Source organism: Heterodontus francisci, chromosome 34, assembly GCF_036365525.1.
Source record: "Heterodontus francisci isolate sHetFra1 chromosome 34, sHetFra1.hap1, whole genome shotgun sequence".
Lineage (NCBI taxonomy): Eukaryota > Metazoa > Chordata > Chondrichthyes > Heterodontiformes > Heterodontidae > Heterodontus > Heterodontus francisci.
The window spans coordinates 19,456,182-19,473,940 of record NC_090404.1 but is presented as its reverse complement, the minus strand read 5'-3'; the positions used below and the strand labels follow the sequence as shown (position 1 = coordinate 19,473,940).

Here is a 17,759-nt window from a genome sequence, read left to right as displayed (position 1 = left end):
CGAAGAACATGTATTTATACAGCACCTTTCCCAACCTCAGGGTGTTCCAAAGCACTTTACAGCCAATTAAGCATCTTTAAAATGCGTGTTCACTCTTGTAATGTAGGATAACGGGGGCAGCCCAAGCTTTGCATAGCAAGATCCCACAAACAGTAAAGGGATAAAGGACCGGATAGTCCAGTCTTTCACAATTGGCATAATATCGGTTCGTTAATGCCCCTCGAAAGATGGAAACCTGCCGACCTGACCCGCTCTGGGTCTGTATATGTGACTGAAGTTTTACAATAACATGGTTGAATATTAACTGCCCCTGAAGTGGCCGAACGAGCCACTCAGTCGTATGAAACCGGTTCAAGGAGGCGGCCGCCCACCACCAGCACCTTCTCAAGGGGAGACAAGGAACAGGGTAATAAATACCAGCTTTGCCAGTGACACCCACATCCCAAGAATGAATGAGCGTTAACCGATTCCCGCCCAAATATCCCGATGCGACAAAAAAAATTTGCGCGCACCTCCGACGATCCCACTTCGCGCACGCGCACCAGCTGCGGTCCGAGGAGAAATGTCAGACCCCCGCCCCCTTCGTCGCCATTTTTGTTAGGGGCAAATCTGCTCCAACGCTACCATCTGGGCGAAATGAAGCGCTATTGCCCCAGAAAAAAATTGAAGCCCAGTAAGAACAATCCACAACAATGTTTTCATCAGTTCTGATAAAGGGTTACTGACCTGAAACGTTAAATCTGCTTCTCTCTCCACAGATGCTTCCAGACCTGCTGAGTATTTCGAGCATTTCTTGTTTTTATTACCACAGCATTGTTTGTTTTGAATTTTAAAAATATATTTTACAAGCTAGGATGAACCTCATTTGCAGTTTTGGGCGACGCAGTGGTTAGCACCGCAGCCTCACAGCTCCAGGGACCCGGGTTCGATTTTGGGTACTGCTTGTGTGGAGTTTACAAGTTCTCCCTGTGCCTGCGTGGGTTTTCGCCGGGTGCTCCGGTTTCCTCCCACAGCCAAAAGATTTGCAGGTTGATAGGTAAATTGGCCATTATAAATTGCCCCTACTATAGGTGCGTGGTAGGGGAATATAGGGACAGGTGAGGATGTGGTAGGAATATGGGATTAGTGTAGGATTAGTATAAATGGGTGGTTAATGGTCGGCACAGACTCGGTGGGCCAAAGAGCCTGTTTCAGTGCTGTATCTCTAAAATAAAAAAAAATAAAAAGTTCTTTTGGGGCAAAATATTTTGCAGGTATATTTTAATCTTGATGTTAGTTTACTTGTCCCGTTTTATTTATTTATTTATTTAGAGATACAGCACTGAAACAGACATCTCTGAGCCTGCCCTACGATTTGCAATGGCGGGGCTATTACCCACCATTCAACGCGGAACTGAATGTGCCCTATTCACACTGCTAGAGCCCAGCATGTAAGCGCAGTGCTGGTCTGTAGCTGGAGCATGCGCAGTGTCACTTTGATCAGTGCTGTGTGCTGGCTGGAATCTCTTTTGCAGCACGTGAGAGCCGGCGAGAAGCAGAGGAGTGAATCACAGAATCATCGTCGGGTGGGCGTTGGGCCTTCAGAACCACCTAGGGTAGGCTCCAAGCCCAGAATAGAACCTCTTGATCCCGCGTTTGCAGCTCTGGGGCTTTTTCCGTGAAACTGGGCCAGGTTGACGGCTGCCATCTTGGTTGAGCAGGCGGTAGCGCGCATGCGTGGCCATCTTGGTGACGGCTCAGAGAGTGGGCGGAGCTTCAGGGTCCCAGTGACCAGGAGTGAAAATCATTGACTCATTGATTTGATTCTCACTCTGCACACAGGGGCTGGAGAACTGAACCCAGCCAGAGTAGAGGGAGGGAGAAAACTGGTAGTGGAGGAAACCAATGGTGCCATGGGTTTGGATTTCATCACAGGAAGGAGCGAGAGTGTGTGGGATGGGATTTACAGCTTTGGGAGAGGAATAAGAGAGAAAAAATGTTCCACAGAAACTAGAATTGTCTGTTCTGAATTTCTGTCCTGTACTTACAGTGATGACATTTGCAACTCTTTCTACAGGATATTAGAAAGGAAGGATTTGCACATAGGAGAGTCAAACCAAACACCACGTCAACATCTGACAGAGTCATACAATTCATCAGGACCTGAATATCATCAGGCCTTTGAATGTGGAAGGAGAAATGTTTGTCTGTTCTGTCTGTGGGAAAAGATTTCAAACTTCAGTGTGACTGGAAAAGCACTGAGACACACACACCCGAGCGAGAGTGTTCCAGTGCACTGACTGTGGAAAGAGCTTTAACCAGTTACACAGCCTGAAAAAAAATCACACCATTCACAGCGGAGAGAAACCATACACGTGTTCTATGTATAGACGAGGCTTCGATTGATCATCCAACATGGAGAAACACGAGGACACCTGCAACACCGCAAAACCCTGGAAATGTCGGGACTGTGGGAAGGGATTCAGTTGCCCGTCTCTGCTAGAAATTCATCGGCGCACTCACACTGGGGAGAGGCCATTCACCTGCTCCGTATGTGGGAAGGGATGTGCATCTTCATCCCACCTCACTACACACCAACTTGTTCACTCTGATGTGAGACCTTTTCCATGTTTTAATTGTGAGAAGAGCTTTAAAAGCAACAATGATCTGCTGAGACACCAACGCACTCACACTGGGGAGCGGCCGTTCATCTGCTCTGTGTGTGGGAAGGCATTTAAGCAATCGTCCAACCTTCTTGCACACCAGAGAGTGCACACTGGGGAGAGGCCATTCACCTGCTCCGAGTGTGGGAAGGGATTCACTGAAGGATCCAACCTTTTGACACACCAGCGAGTTCACACTGGGGAGAGGCCGTTTACCTGCTCCATGTGTGGGAAGAGATTCACTCAGTCATCCCACATGCTGTCACACCAGCGAATTCACAAGTGACTGCTAGGGTTAAATTCTGCTGTTATTGTTGCTGTTAATCACATCCAGGACTGAACCTATTCATTCTGACAGTTAGGTTTTGTTTCTGCTGATAAACTCAAGCCCAGTTATAGGAGTTATTAATGTTCTGGATATATGTCAAATAAATCTTCAAGGGATTTCCTCAAGGGAGGGGAGATGAATTGATCAACAAGGATCAAATTTTCTTGGTGCAGCAGCCTCGATGGACTGAATGGTCTACTCCAGTTCCAATGTACTTTCTCCCCAGACTCCCCCCACACTCTACCTCTGCTCAAGTGCTGCTTTCTTGTTGAAATGCCTTCTCCCCAGTTCTTCCATTCATCAGCTGTGTTTGGGACCAAGTTTATTAAGGTCTTTGGAACAGGAGCTGGCCATTCAGCCCCTTGAGCCTGTTCTGCCATTTAGTGAGATCATGGCTGATCTGCAACCTAACTCCGTGTACCCAGATATTATTTTAATACTAGCTTCCCCAGTCTGTTGTAATGTGATTTAAAAAACGACTGTCATCCACATTGCACCTTTAAGGTAGGACAGCGTCCCAAGGTGCATCTCAAAAGCTTAAACTGACAAGTCAGACATAAATTGACACTGAGCTAATGAAGGGGATATTAGGAGGGCTGACTAAAAGCTTGGTCAAAGACATGTGTTTTTAAGAGGGTCTTAAAAGAGGAGACACGTGGACTGGCAGAGAGGTATAGGGAGGGAATTCCAGAGCTTAGGGCTGATAACTGAAGGCACAGCCAATGGGAGAGAGAGAGTGAGGGATGTGTAAGAGTTGGAGGAATGCAGAGTTCTCTGAGGGTTGTACGGCTGGAGGAGGTTACAGATATCGGGAGGGGTGAGGCCATGAAGGGATTTGAACCCGAGATGAGAATTTTAAAATGGAGGCATTGGTGGAGCTGGAGCCATTGTAGATCAGTGAGCTCAGTAGTGATGGATGAGTGGGACTTTGCGATGGTTGGCGTAAACGGCAGCAGAGTTTGGATGAGCTGAGGTTTATGCAGGGTGGACGTCAGTCAGAAGAGCATTAGAATAGACAAGCAGGCTGACAACACAAACACTGGAGGGGTCAAGAGAGGTAGAGATGGGTGTCATCAGCATAAATGTGGAATCTGATGTCATGTCTATGGATGACAGCACCAAGGGGCAGCAGATAGATGAGGGATAGAAGGGGCCATCGATAGATCCTTGGGAAACTCCAAAGGTAACGGGGTGAGAAGAGAAACCATTGGTAGAGATTCTTTGGCTGCGATTGGATAGGTCTGAGTGGAGCCAAGTAAAGTCAGTCCCACTCAGCTGGACAATGGAGGAGGTCTTGGAGGATGGTGTGGTTGACTGGGAGGTCAAGAAGTCTGAGGAGGGATAGTGTCCCATAGACACAGAGGATGTCCTTTGTGGGATGGATTCGAGCTGTTTCAGTGTTGCGGCAGGGACGGAAACCTGATTGGAAAGGTTCAAACATGGAGTTACAGCAAAGGTGGACACGGACTTGGGATGCAAAAAGACATTTGAAGAGGAATGAGAGGTTGAAGATGAGTTGGGAGTTTACAGGGACAGAGAGGTTGAGGGTGGGGGTTTGGAGGAGGTGGGTGATAATGAGAGTGTTAAAAGGAACTGGAAATACCTGAGGAAAGGGAACTGTTTACAATGTTAGTTAACAAGAGGGCCAGGAAGGAAAGTTGGTTGATCAGTTTAATGGGAATGGGCATGAGAGAGAAGGTGGGTCTCATGGATAAGGTGAACTTGGAGAGGACATGATGGGAGAGAAACTAGACAAAGACACAGGTTCAGGGTGAGGGAAGAGGGAATCTCGGGGGATGTTTGCCTTGGTGGAGAAAAGGATGATGGTCTCAGTGTTAGTGACAAAGAAATCCATCTGCTCCTTACACTTGTTTGAGGTCAGGTGAAAGAGGTTTAGGGAGACGGTAGTGGAGAAATGAAGCTGGGGTTATCTTTGCTTTCAGGAATGATCCTGAAATAGTGAGCAGTTTTGGCAGAGGAGAGCAGGGCCAGATAGAGCTTGATGTGTGGTGCAGCCGGCTCTGGTAATGAATGGGTCAGATATGTTCAAATCTGAGCTCCTTAGACTGGAGGAGGTGAAGATGAGGGAGTGACGAGGGTGGGAGAGTCAGGGTTTAACTGAGGGAAAAGGCATCAGAGGTTGAGGGAGCGATTGAGCAGCTCGCCAGTTGCAGAAGTATTGTGACAAATGGACGGCCAATGGCGAGACAGTTGAGAGTTTGAAAGAGCAGTTGTAAGTGACTTGGGGAGAGTTTTCTCCAGGATGGACGCAGAAGGAAGGGGAATGTGAGGGGTAAGGGAGACAAGGAAGTGAACAGAGGTGGCCTTGTCTGAGATTAAGAGAATGACAAGGTCAAGGTGATACCTGAGGTTTTCTGCTTTTCACCAATTTTCCTTTTTTTTTAAGGAATCTGGTCTATTTGAATAAATCCCAAAATGGAAATCGTCAAAATCTAACACTGAAAATTTTACTGATACACATCTGAGCCTGCAGTCATTTTATCCTTCCGCTTTTTGTCAATGTTGGTTTCAGCATTCTGGAAATCATTAGGTGTTTAACAGTGTGGCCTTCCATGAGGACTGGAGGACAGTAACTGGAACTTGACAGAAATAACTGGACCCAGATCAATGGCCTCAGTTGGACAGAATGTGTTTGCTTTAAAGTCAATAATATTGCAGTTGTATCCAGCAGTAGTTGGACTGCCCCATATACCACATCCAGGCCCGGAGTTTCCTCAGCATTTTCACACAGAGAGACTGCAGTCTGGGCACAAACAATTTCCAAAGCTTTAAAGATGGTGTAGACTTGGGTGGAAGTGAGATTGCACTGACGAGAGGAAACTCCAGGCCCGAGTCTCAGACTGCACTCTTGAAATAAGCTGGGTATTTTTAATAACTCCATCACTGAGGTCACTTTCCAGTTTGCAACGTGAGAATCAGAACCCACTGAACTGGAATTAAATGTTTATTATGGAAGGTTTGCTTTTTCTGATTATTGAAGTAGCAAATGTTGTGAATTGGTTACAATCAGATATAAAATCAAACTGTTATTCCTTTAATGTCAAAGTGACCAACTGAAACTCCGAAAAGGTTTGTTAATAGAAATGAGAAGAATTCTGCAGGGGGTCTCATCTGGGACCCTGGTGTTTGTACAATTCATTTCAAAAAGAGAAATCCAGAACAGGGAGTTTCTAGTTAATCTGAAATTTACTGATTGGACCAAACTGTTTCGGGGACCAGGGGATCAGCGTGACTTAACCCGATGGGTAAATTCATCTATTAACACACACTGAACAGTCAATGTGAAATATATATACAAGAAAGAATTGCATTGAAGAAAAGATGGTTCAGGACCAGTCTGATCCCATTCTAGTACAACACGACACAGTGAGAGTGTTTCAAAAGTTCTTTCAGCCCTCAGGTAATGTAACTGTCGGCTGTGACCTGGAGTTGATGAAACGTCTGTAAGGCTGTGGAAAACTGTAATATACCCTGAGATTTTCTGAGAAGGAAAAAGACAGGAATATTAATCCGTTAACTTCAGGAAACATCTGTTCTGATCATAGTTTCCAAGTCACAAGTGGTCACAGCAGTCATGTGACCAGATTTAACTTTTCTTCACCCTCTGTCTCCAGTTAAGGTGGAACATTCACCCCCTCCCTTCAATTTCACACTGACACTCCTTCCCCCCTCCCTCCAATTTCACACTGACCTTCCCCCCTCCCTCCAATTTCACACTGACACTCCTTCCCCCCTCCCTCCAATTTCACACTGACACTCCTTCCCCCCTCCCTCCAATTTCACACTGACACTCCTTCCCCCCTCCCTCCAATTTCACACTGACACTCCTTCCCCCCTCCCTCCAATTTCACAGACACTCCTTCCCCCTCCCTCCAATTTCACACTGACACACCTTTCTTCCTGCCCCCAATATCATGCTGTCACTTTCTTGCCGTTGCCATGGTTTCCAGCTCCTGCTCCTTCAATACCACCAATATAATCAGGAAAATTACAAGTGAGGGGTGAATAGAGGAATAATATTGGGATCAGCTGAATGAGGAGTAGAAACAAAGCTGGGAGACAGGAAACACTGGTTATTAAGCACTAGGAAAAAATGCAAACATCACTTGAACATCTCACACTGCACTAATACATTGCACAGTCCTTTTTGATGATGACATCCTTTGGCGTTAAAAGTCCCAAATTCCTCCCAGGCTGGATCTCCCAGACTTTTCAAAAGCAAAGGCTCCAAAGACTTGCAGGTTGATAGGTAAATTGGCGATTGTAAATTGCCCCTAGTGTAGGTAAGTGGTAGGAGAATGGTGGGGATGTGGTAGAGAATATGAGGTTAATGTAGGATTAGTATAAATGGGTGGTTGTTGGTCGGCACAGACTCGGTGGGCTGAAGGGCCTGTTTCAGTGCTGTATCTCTAAATAAATAAACATTTTCCTTTGTTCACTTCTCCATGCATTTCTGACCTGGAGATCCGTGGATAATGTGATTTCCAGTGATCCTGTGGGCCCTTTAACTCCTCCACAAACTTCAACTCTTCAAAAATACAGGAGTGTTAGAGACAGTTTGACCTGGTGGGCTGGCGGAAGGGAGGGAAGCAGCAGAGGCAGCTGATCAGATCGTCTCAATCTTAGTGACAAAGAAGACCATGAGCTCCTCGCACTTGTTGTTGGAGGAGACAGGGAAGAGGGAGAGCACTTCTAAAGGAAATAACTTGTACTAGAGATATAGACTTGACACACTGTGTGTTCAACATACAGCTGATTTATTTGACTTTTATCCAGAATATTAACCCCTATAACTGGGCCGGAGTTCACTAACATTAGCAGAAATAGACCCCAATGAACATGGTTCAGTCCTGGAGGTGATTAACAGCCGAATCCGATCATTGTAGTTACTTGTGAACTCGCTGGTGTCTCAGTAGGTTGGATGAATTAATGAATCCCTTTCTACACACTGAGCAGGTCAACGGCCACTCCCCAGTGTGAACTCGCTGGTGTGTCTGCAGGGAGGATGAAGTAGTGAATCCCTTCCCACATGTGGAGCAGGTGAACGGCCTCTCCCCAGTGTGAACTCGCCGGTGTCTCAGCAGGTGGGATGACCGAGTGAATCCTTCCCCACACACCGAGCAGGTGAACGGCCTCTCCCCAGTGTGAACTCGCTGGTGTACAGTGAGATCACCTGATCGCCTGAACCCAGCCCCGCAGTGAGAACACCTGCATGGTCTCTCATCAGTGTGAACACGTTGGTGGGACATCAGTCCCTGGGAACTTTTATAGCAACTCCCACAGTCGGGACATTCAAAAGGTCTGTCATCAGTGTGAACTCGCTGGTGTCTCAGCAGCGTGGATGACCAAGTGAATCCCTTCCCACACACAGAGCAGGTGAACGGCCTCTCTCCGGTGTGAACTCGCTGGTGTTTCAGCAGGTCGGATGAAGTAGTAAATCCCTTCCCACACTCTGAGCAGGTGAACGGCCTCTCCCCAGTGTGAATTCGCTGGTGTGTCAGCAGGTTGGATGATTTAGTGAATCCCTTCCCACACACCGAGCAGGTGAACGGCCTCTCCAAGGTGTGACTGTCTGGATGAGTTTCCAGCTTAACTGGATAATTCAATCCCTTTCCACAGTCCCCATGTTTACACTGTTTCTCCCCAGTGTCACTGCACTTGTGTTTTGACAGGTCTGATGATTGGCTGAAATCTTGTCCACACACAGAACATGTGTACAGTTTCTCTCCACTGTGATCGGTGCTTTTTCCTTCCATGTTCAAGATCTGATGATATTCAGGTTGGCTGTGGTAGATTAGGAAACTACATTAGAAGGTATGACAGTAGACAGGCAATGACTAACATTTAAACAATTAATACAAGCTTTACAACAAATTTACATTCCTTCGAGGCACAAAAACCCAGCAGGAAAAGTGATCCAACCATGGCTAACAAGAGAAGATAAAGATTGTGTTAAATTAATGTAAGAGGCTTATAAAGTTACCAAAAGACATAGTAAGCCTGAGGATTGGGTGCATTTTAGAATTCAGCAAAGGAGGACCAAGAAACTGAAAGAGAAATATGAAAGTAAACTAGCAAGAAACAAAAACAGACTGTAAAAGTTTCTATAGGTATGCAAAAAGGAAAAGATCAGCAAAGACAAATGTGGGCTCATTACAGGCAGAGACAGGGGAATTTATAATGGGGAATATGAAAATGGCAGAGAAACTAAACAAATACTTGGTGTCGGTCTTCACAGAGGGAGATACAAAAAATCTCCCAGGAAAATTAGAGAACCAAAGGACTAGCGAGAACGAGGAACTGAAAGAAATTAGTATGAGTAAAAAAGTAGTACAAGAGAAATTAATGGGACTGACAGTTGATAAATCCCCTGGACTTGATGATCGACATCCCAGAATGTTGAAAGAGGTGGCTGTAGAGATAGGTGATCATTTTCCAAAATTCTATAGACTCTGAAATGGTTCCTGAAGATTGGAAGGTAGCAAATGTAACCTTACTATTTCAGAAAGAAGGGAGAGAGAAAACAGGGAACTACAGACCTGTTAGCCTGGCATCATACGAACATAGGAATTGGGAGCAGGAGTAGGCCACTCGGCCCTTTGAGCCTGCTCTGTCATTCAATAAGTTCATGACTGAACTGATTATTTCAGATTTCCAACTACCCCCCGATAACCTTCCAACCCCTTGCTTATCAAGAATCTACCTCTGCCTTAAAAATATTTTGTCGGGAAAATGCTAGAATCTATTCTAAAGGATGTAATAAATGGACACTTGGATAATAATGATCCGATTGGGCATTGTCAAATGGATTTCTGAATGGAAAATCATGTTTGACGAACCTGTTGGAATGGAGGATGTAACCAGCAGAATAGATCAGGGGAACCAGTGGATGTGGTATATTTAGATTTTCAGAAGACTTTTGATAAGGTCCCACATGAGCAGTTAGCAAACAGGGTATAGGGGGTAATATATTAGCATGGATTGAGAATTGGTTAACGAACAAAAAAGAGTGTAGGAATAAACAAGCCATTTTCAGATTGGCAGGTTGTGATCAGTGGGGTATCGCAAGGATCAGTGCTTGGGCCCCAGCTATTCACAATCAATATCAATGATTTGTATGCAAGGATTAAATGTAATATTTCCAAGTTTGCTGATGACACAAAACTAGGTGGGAATGAGAGTTGTGAGAGGATGGGAAGAAATTTCAAGGGGAGTTAGACAGGCGAAGTCAGTGGGCAAGAACATGGCAGATGGAATATAAATGTGGAAAAATATGAAGTTATCCACTTAGGTAGGAAAAACAGAAATGCAGAGTCTTTATTAAATGATGAGAGATTGGGAAGTGTTGATGTCCAAAAGGACCTGGATGTCCTGGTTCATAAGTGACTGAAAGCTAACATGCAGGTGCAGCAAGCAATTAGGAAGGTAAATGGTATGTTGGCCTTTATTGAAAGAGGATTAGAGTATAGATGCAAAGAAGTCTTGCTGCAATTGTATAGAGCTGTGGTGAGACCGCACCTGTGGTATTGTGTACAGTTTTGGTCTCCTTACCAAAGGAAGGATTTAATTGCCACAGAGGGAGTGCAATGAAAGTTCACCAGACTGATTCCTGAGGTATGGGAACCTTTATAAAGCTCTGGTTCAGCCATATCTAGACTATTGCATCCAGTCCTGGTCACCACACTTTAGGGAAGATGTGAAGGTCCTTGAGAGTGTGCAGAGGAGATTTACCAGAATGGTTCCAGGAATGAGGGAATTTAGCTACAAGGTTAGTTTGGAGAAGCTGGGTTTTTTTCTCCTTGGAACAAAGCAGATTGAGGGGAGGTCTGATCGCAGTGTACAAGATTATGACCGGTTTAGACAAGGTAGACAAAGAAAATCTGTTCCCATTAGCTAATAGTACAAGCACTAGGAGACACAGATGAAGGTTTTGTGTGGGCGGCGCAATGGTTAGCACCGCAGCCTCACAGCCCCAGGGACCCGGGTTCAATTCTGGCTACTGGAGTTTGCAAGTTCTCCCTGTGACCGCGTGGGCTTTCGCCGGGTGCTCCGGTTTCCTCCCACAGCCAAAGACCTAGGTAATAGGTGATAGGTAAATTGGCCATTGTAAATTGCCCCTAGTGTAGGTCGGTGGTAGGGAATATGGGATTACTGTCGGGTTAGTATAAATGGGTGGTTGTTGGTCGGCACAGACTCGGTGGGCCGTAGGACCTGTTTCAGTGCTGTATCTCTAAATAAATAAATAGATACATGGGGATGTGAGGAAGAACTTTCTTTACAGAGTCAGTGTTAATGATCGGGAAGTCGCCGCCTATGAGGGTGGTGGAAGCGGAGACGATCAATGATTTCAAAAGAAAATTAGATGGGTACTTGAGGGAAATATACTTGCAGGGCTATGAGGATAGAGGAGGGCAATGTGACTGACTGGATTGCTCTACAGAGAGTTGGCATGGACATAAAGGTCCAAATAGCCTCTTTCTATGCTGTAATGACTATGATTCAGCTGTGTAACCTCTCCTTGTAATGTAACAATTGTATTACAGGTATCGTTCAGGTAAATCAACGCTGCACTTCCTCCGAGGTCAATAAATCCTTCCTAAGGTATGTGGCCAGAACTGAACACAGTGCTCCAGGTGTGGTCTCACCAGGGCTTTGTGTATCTCAGTGCTTTTCCAGTCACACTGAAATCTTTTCCCACAGACAGAACAGACAAACCTTCTTCCTTCCACATTCAAAGGCCGATGTTGTTCAGGTGCTGATGAATCGGGTGACTGTCAGATCTTTACGTGATGTTTTGTTCAAGTTTCATGTCTGCAAATCCTCTCCTTCTAAGCACCTGTAAAAGGAGTTTACAAAAGCCATCACTGTCAGCCCAGGATAGAAATTTACAAGTCTCTCCACCAGCTTCCTGGCCCAGGATGGCCATGCATGCGCCCTGCTGCACAGTGCCTCCTGGAAAGATGAAGGCCGTTAACCCGGGCTCCACCGCACCACTTGATAGTTTTTGTTCCTGCATATTACTGGGTTGGCCAACCAGACTGTCTGCCTCTCTTCTTCGGCTATATCTGTGCCCGTGTGTCCCTGGAGAGGGAGCACGTGGTGTCCACCTGTAAGCTTGGGCCCTTCTGCGACTGGTGGACACTGGAGGGACTAGAGTGCATAATCACCATGAAGAAATACATTTTATTTTGATTTATATAAGTTTCCTTTGTAGCTTTTGTTACAGCACATTACTGGTACAACTCCCTTTAAGTTACTGATGCAACAGAAAGGGACACAGGTCAGGGACCGACTCCCACATTCAACACCCACCCCAATACAAACTGGCCCTTAACTGGTCCATCTGTGTTTCTCGACTCAGTTCCGTGAGCAACATAGAACAGTACAGCACAGTACAGGCCCTTCGGCCCACGATGTTGTGCCGAACCTTTAACCTACTCTAGGATCAAACTAACTACCTACCCTTCATACTACTATCATCCATGTACCTATCCAAGAGTCACTTAAATGTCCCTAATGTATCTGCTTCTACTACCACCGCTGGCAGTGCATTCCACGCACCCACCACTCTCTGTGTAAAGCACCTACCTCTGACATCTCCCCGAAACCTTCCTCCAATCACCTTCAAATTATGCCCCCTGGTGGTAGCCCTTTCCACCCTGGGAAAAAGTCTCTGGCTATCCACTCTATCTATGCCTCTCATCATCTTGTACCCCTCTATCAAGTCACCTCTCATCCTTCTTCGCTCCAAAGAGAAAAGCCCTCGCTCCCTCAACCTTGCTTCGTAAGACATGCCCTCCAGTCCAGGCAGCATCTTGGTAAATCTCCTCTGCACCCTCTCTAAAGCTTCCACATCCTTCCTATAATGAGGCGACCAGAACTGAACACAATATTCCAAGTGTGGTCTAACCAGGGATTTATAGAGCTGCAGCATAACCTCGCGGCTCTTAAACTCAATCCCCCTGCTAATGAAAGCCAACACACCATACGCCTTCTTAACAACCGTATCAACTTGGGTGGCAACTTTGAGCGATCTATGGACATGGACCCCAAGATCCCTCTGTTCCTCCACACTACCAAGAATCCTGTCTTTAAGCCTGTATTCTGCATTCAAATTCGACCTTCCAAAATGAATCACTTCACACTTTTCCAGGTTGAGCTCCATCTGCCACTTCTCAGCCCAGCTCTGCATCCAGTCAATGTCCCGTTGCAACCTACAACAGCCTTCCACACTATCCACAACTCCAGCAACCTTCGTGTCATCGGCAAACTTGCTAACCCAGCCTTCCACTTCCTCATCCAAGTCATTTATAAAAATCACAAAGAGCAGAGGTCCCAGAACAGATCCCTGTGGAATACCACTGGTCACCGAGCTCCATGCTGAATACTTTCCATCTACTACCACCCTCTGACTTCTATGGGCCAGCCAATTTTGTATCCAGACAGCCAACTTTCCCTGTATCCCATGCCTCCTTACTTTCTGAATGAGCCTACCATGGGGAACCTTATCAAACGCCTTGCTAAAATCCATATACACCACATCCACTGCTCTTCCTTCATCAATGTGTTTTGTCACATCTTCAAAGAATTCAATAAGGCTGGTGAGGCATGACCTGCCCCTCACAAAGCCATGCTGACTGTCTCTAATCAAACCATGCTTTTCCAAATAATCATAAATCCTGTCTCTCAGAATCCTCTCCAATAATTTGCCCACTACCGACGCAAGACTGACTGGTCTATAATTCCCAGGGTTATCCCTATTCCCTTTCTTGAACAAGTGAACAACATTTGCCACCCTCCAATCATCCGCTACTACTCCAGTGGACAGTGAGGACGCAAAGATCATCGCCAAAGGTGCAGCAATCTCTTCCCTCGCTTCCCATAATATCCTTGGGTATATCCCATCTGGCCCCGGGGACTTATCTGTCCTCATATCATTCAAAATTTCCAGCACATCCTCCCTCTTAACCTCAACCTGTTTGAGCATATCAGCCTGTTCCATGCTGTGCTCACAAACGACCAGGTCCCTCTCACTAGTGAATACTGAAGCAAAGTATTCATTTAGGACCTCTCCTACCTCCTCCAACTCCAGGCACAAGTTCCCTCCACTATCCCTGATATACCCTCACTCTGGCCATCCTCTTGTTCCTCACATAAGTGTAGAATGCCTTGGGATTTTCCTTAATCCTACCCGCCAAGACTTTTTCATGTCCCCTTCTAGCTCTCCTAAGTCCATTCTTCAGTTCCTTCCTGGCTACCTTGTAACCCTCTAGAGCCCTGTCTGATCCTTGCTTCCTCAACCTTAAGTAAGCTTCCTTCTTCCTCTTGACGAGCTGTTCCACATCTCTGGTCATCCAAGGTTCCTTCACCCAACCATCCCTTCCTTGCCTCATCGGGACAAACCTATCCAGCAGTCGCAGCAAGTGCTCCCTAAACTACTAAACTCTAATCTACTAACAGGAATCTCCAAAGTTAATTAATTGAAACACGAAAAGGGATTTCCAAAGATAACTAATAGAAACAAAAAGGGCGGCACAGTGGCTAGCACCGCAGCCTCACAGCTCCAGGGACCCGGGTTCGATTCCGGGTACTGCCTGTGTGGAGTTTGCAAGTTCTCCCTGTGTCTGCGTGGGTTTTCTCCGGGTGCTCCGGTTTCCTCCCACAAGCCAAAAGACTCGCAGGTTGATAGGTAAATTGGCCATTATAAATTGTCACTAGTATAGGTAGGTGGTAGGGAAGTGTAGGGACAGGTGGGGATGTTTGGTAGGAATATGGGATTAGTGTAGGATTAGTATAAATGGGTGGTTGATGTTCGGTGCGGACTCGGTGGGCCGAAGGGCCTGTTTCAGTGCTGTATCTCTAATCTAAAAAATCTAATCTAAAACAACCTCCACATTTCTGTCAAGCATTTCCCTGAGAACATCTGTTGCCAATTTATGCTCCCCAGTTCCTGCCTAATAGCATTGTAATTTCCCCTCCCCCAATTAAATATTTTTCCATCCCATCTGCTCCTGTCCCTCTTCATGACTATAGTAAAGGTCATGGAGTTGTGATCACTATCACCGAAATGCTCTCCCACCGAGAGATCTGACACCTGGCCTGGTTCGTTGCCAAACACCAAATCCAACATAGCCTCCCCTCTAGTCGGCCTATCTACATATTGAGTCAGGAAACCTTCCTGGACACACCTGACAAAAACTGCTCCATCCAAACTATTTGCACTAAGGAGGTTCCAATCAATATTAGGGAAGTTGAAGTCACCCAGCAACCCTGTTACTTCTGCACCTTTCCAAAATCTGCCTCCCAATCTGTTCCTCCATATCTCTGTTGCTATTGGGGGGTCTATAGAAAACTCCCAATAAAGTGACTGCTCCTTTCCTGTTTCTGACTTCCACCCATAATGACTCAATAGACAAACCCTCATCGACGACCTCCCTTTCTGCAGCTGTGATACTATCCCTGATTAGCAACGCCACTCCCCCACCTCTTTTACCTCCCTCCCTATTCCTTTTGAAACATCTAAACCCCGGAACATCCAACATCCATTCCTGCCCCTGTGATATCCAAGTCTCCGTAATGGCCACAACATCGTAGCTCCAAGTACTGATCCATGCTCTAAGTTCATCACCCTTATTCCTGACACTTCTTGCGTTAAAATAGACACACTTGAACCCATCATACTGGCTGCAACTTTGCCCTGTCAACTGTCTAACCTTCCTCACAGACTCTCTGCACTCTGTATCTGCCTGTTCAACAGCTACCCCATCCACTGATCCATAGCTCCGGTTCCCATCCCCCTGCCAAACTAGTTTAAACTCTCCCGAAGAGCGGTAGCAAACCTCCCGCCCAGGATATTGGTGCCCCTCCAGTTCAGATGCAACCCGTCCTTCTTGTACAGGTCCCACCTTCCCCAGAAGGTATCCCAATGATCCACATATCTGAAGCCCTCCCTCCTCCACCAGCTCTGTAGCCACGTGTTCAGCTGCACTCGCTCTCTGTTTCTAGCCTCACTAGCACGTGGCATCGGTATCAATCCTGAGATTACTATCCTGCTCGTCCTGCCTTTTAGCTTCCAACCTAACTCCCTATATTCGCTTTTCAGGTTCTCATCCCTTTTCCTAGCTATGTCATTGGTACCGATGTGTACCACGACTTCTGGCTGCTCCCCCTCCCCCTTAAGAATCGATCTGAGACATCCCTGACCCTGGCACCCAGGAGGCAACATACCATCCGGGAGTCTCGTTCGCGACCACAGAATTCCTGTCTGTTCCTCTAACCATTGAATCTCCTATCACTATCGCTCTCCTATTCTCCCCGCTTCCCTTCTGAGCCACAGAGCCAGGCTCAGTGCCAGAGACATGGCCACTGTGGCTTTCCCCTGGTAGGTCGTCCCCCCCCAACCGTATCCAAAACGGTATACTTATTATTGAGGGGAACGGCCACAGGGGATCCCAGCACTGTGCGCCTATTCCCTTTCCCTCCCGTGACGGTCACCCAGCTACCTTTATCCTGTAACTTAGGTGTCACTACTTCCCCATGACTGCTCTCGATCACCCCCTCAGCCGCCTGAATCATTCCAAAGTTCATCCAGCTCCAATAACATCTGCAATAAAACCAAAGAAAAATACTGCAGATGCTGGAAATAAAAGGAGAAAATGCTGGAAATGCTCAGGTAGCCTCGGTGGAGAAAGAAACAGAGTTAATGTTTCAGGCACATCGAGCCGCCTGCAGCTCGGAGTGGGAGAAGGAGGAAGAATGAGGAGAGGCAACATAGTCCAACACTCACAGCAACCTCCAATCCACCGACATTACCGGGATAGGGAGACAGAGTTTAGACACACTCAGCAACACGACTCCAGTAAAAGATCCCAAGAGGAAAAGGTGGAGCAGTGTGTGTACCTGCCCTGATATCCCCCTCCCCAGGCCTGTCAGTCAAACCCGCCACTCCTCCCAGTCCACAGCTCAGCCTAGCAGCTTCCTGCACCTTGAGCCAGGTGTGACCCAGTCCAAGGGGAGTCTCTGTCGAACCATGGAACTTGCTATTAGGTGTATTGAGGCCTAAACCGGGAGTTTCTGAAGCCCACCGGCTCCATGGCTCCTTCCATCCCGCCGCCACTTACCAGCCGAAAATATGTCTCACAGTGCGCCTGCGCCGTCATCGTCTCCGGAAGCTCCCGCCAGTGACCTCTCACCCGACAGCTCAAATGTCCGTTTGATTGACGGTAACTAGAGACCAATAGCAAGAGGGGGCGGGACCTGAAGACAGCTGTGGCCCCGCCCACGCATGCGTCAGTCAAGCCTCGCTCGCTCTGATTGATTGGAGGACCCACCACCCGCACGGTTCTCCAGACCCGCCCCCTCGTCAGTCAGCCCGGGCATGCGCGGCCGGCAGGGTCTGAGGCAGAGACTGCGCGGTTCCAGCAGGTGAGAGGGAGGCGGGTTAATAAAGCCCGGGGATCGCAGGCTGCAGACACACCGAGTGCGGAGTCAGGAGACAATCTAAACAGAGAGATAACAACAAACAACAAGATCAACCCCCAGCCGCGGCTTCCACCGCTTCCCTCCGGCCCGAATCTCAACAAAGAGCCGAGAACAGAGACTGTCCCAAAATCCAGGAGAGGCAGGGAGCGTCTCTAAATGGAGGAGAACTGGAGACTGGTCAGGGAGCGTCTCTAAATGGAGGAGAACTGGAGACTGGTCAGGGAGCGTCTCTAAATGGAGGAGAACTGGAGACTGGTCAGGGAGCGTCTGTGAATGGAGGAGAGACG

General features: G+C 47.0%; 1 protein-coding gene across 1 annotated transcript in view; it reads right to left on the bottom strand.

Moving 5' to 3' along the window:
- LOC137348696 (zinc finger protein 585A-like) overlaps positions 1 to 17,098 on the bottom strand; it is a 45,965-nt gene extending 28,867 nt beyond the window's left edge. Inside the window, exons 1-3 of the mRNA XM_068013953.1 lie at positions 16,976 to 17,098; positions 11,707 to 11,827; positions 7,882 to 8,775 (exon numbers count right to left, since the gene is read on the bottom strand). Coding sequence (XP_067870054.1) covers positions 7,882 to 8,747 — 866 coding nt within the window. The 5' untranslated portion in view covers positions 8,748 to 8,775; positions 11,707 to 11,827; positions 16,976 to 17,098. The remainder of the gene's footprint in view (positions 1 to 7,881; positions 8,776 to 11,706; positions 11,828 to 16,975) is intronic.
- Positions 17,099 to 17,759: the final 661 nt, after the last annotated feature.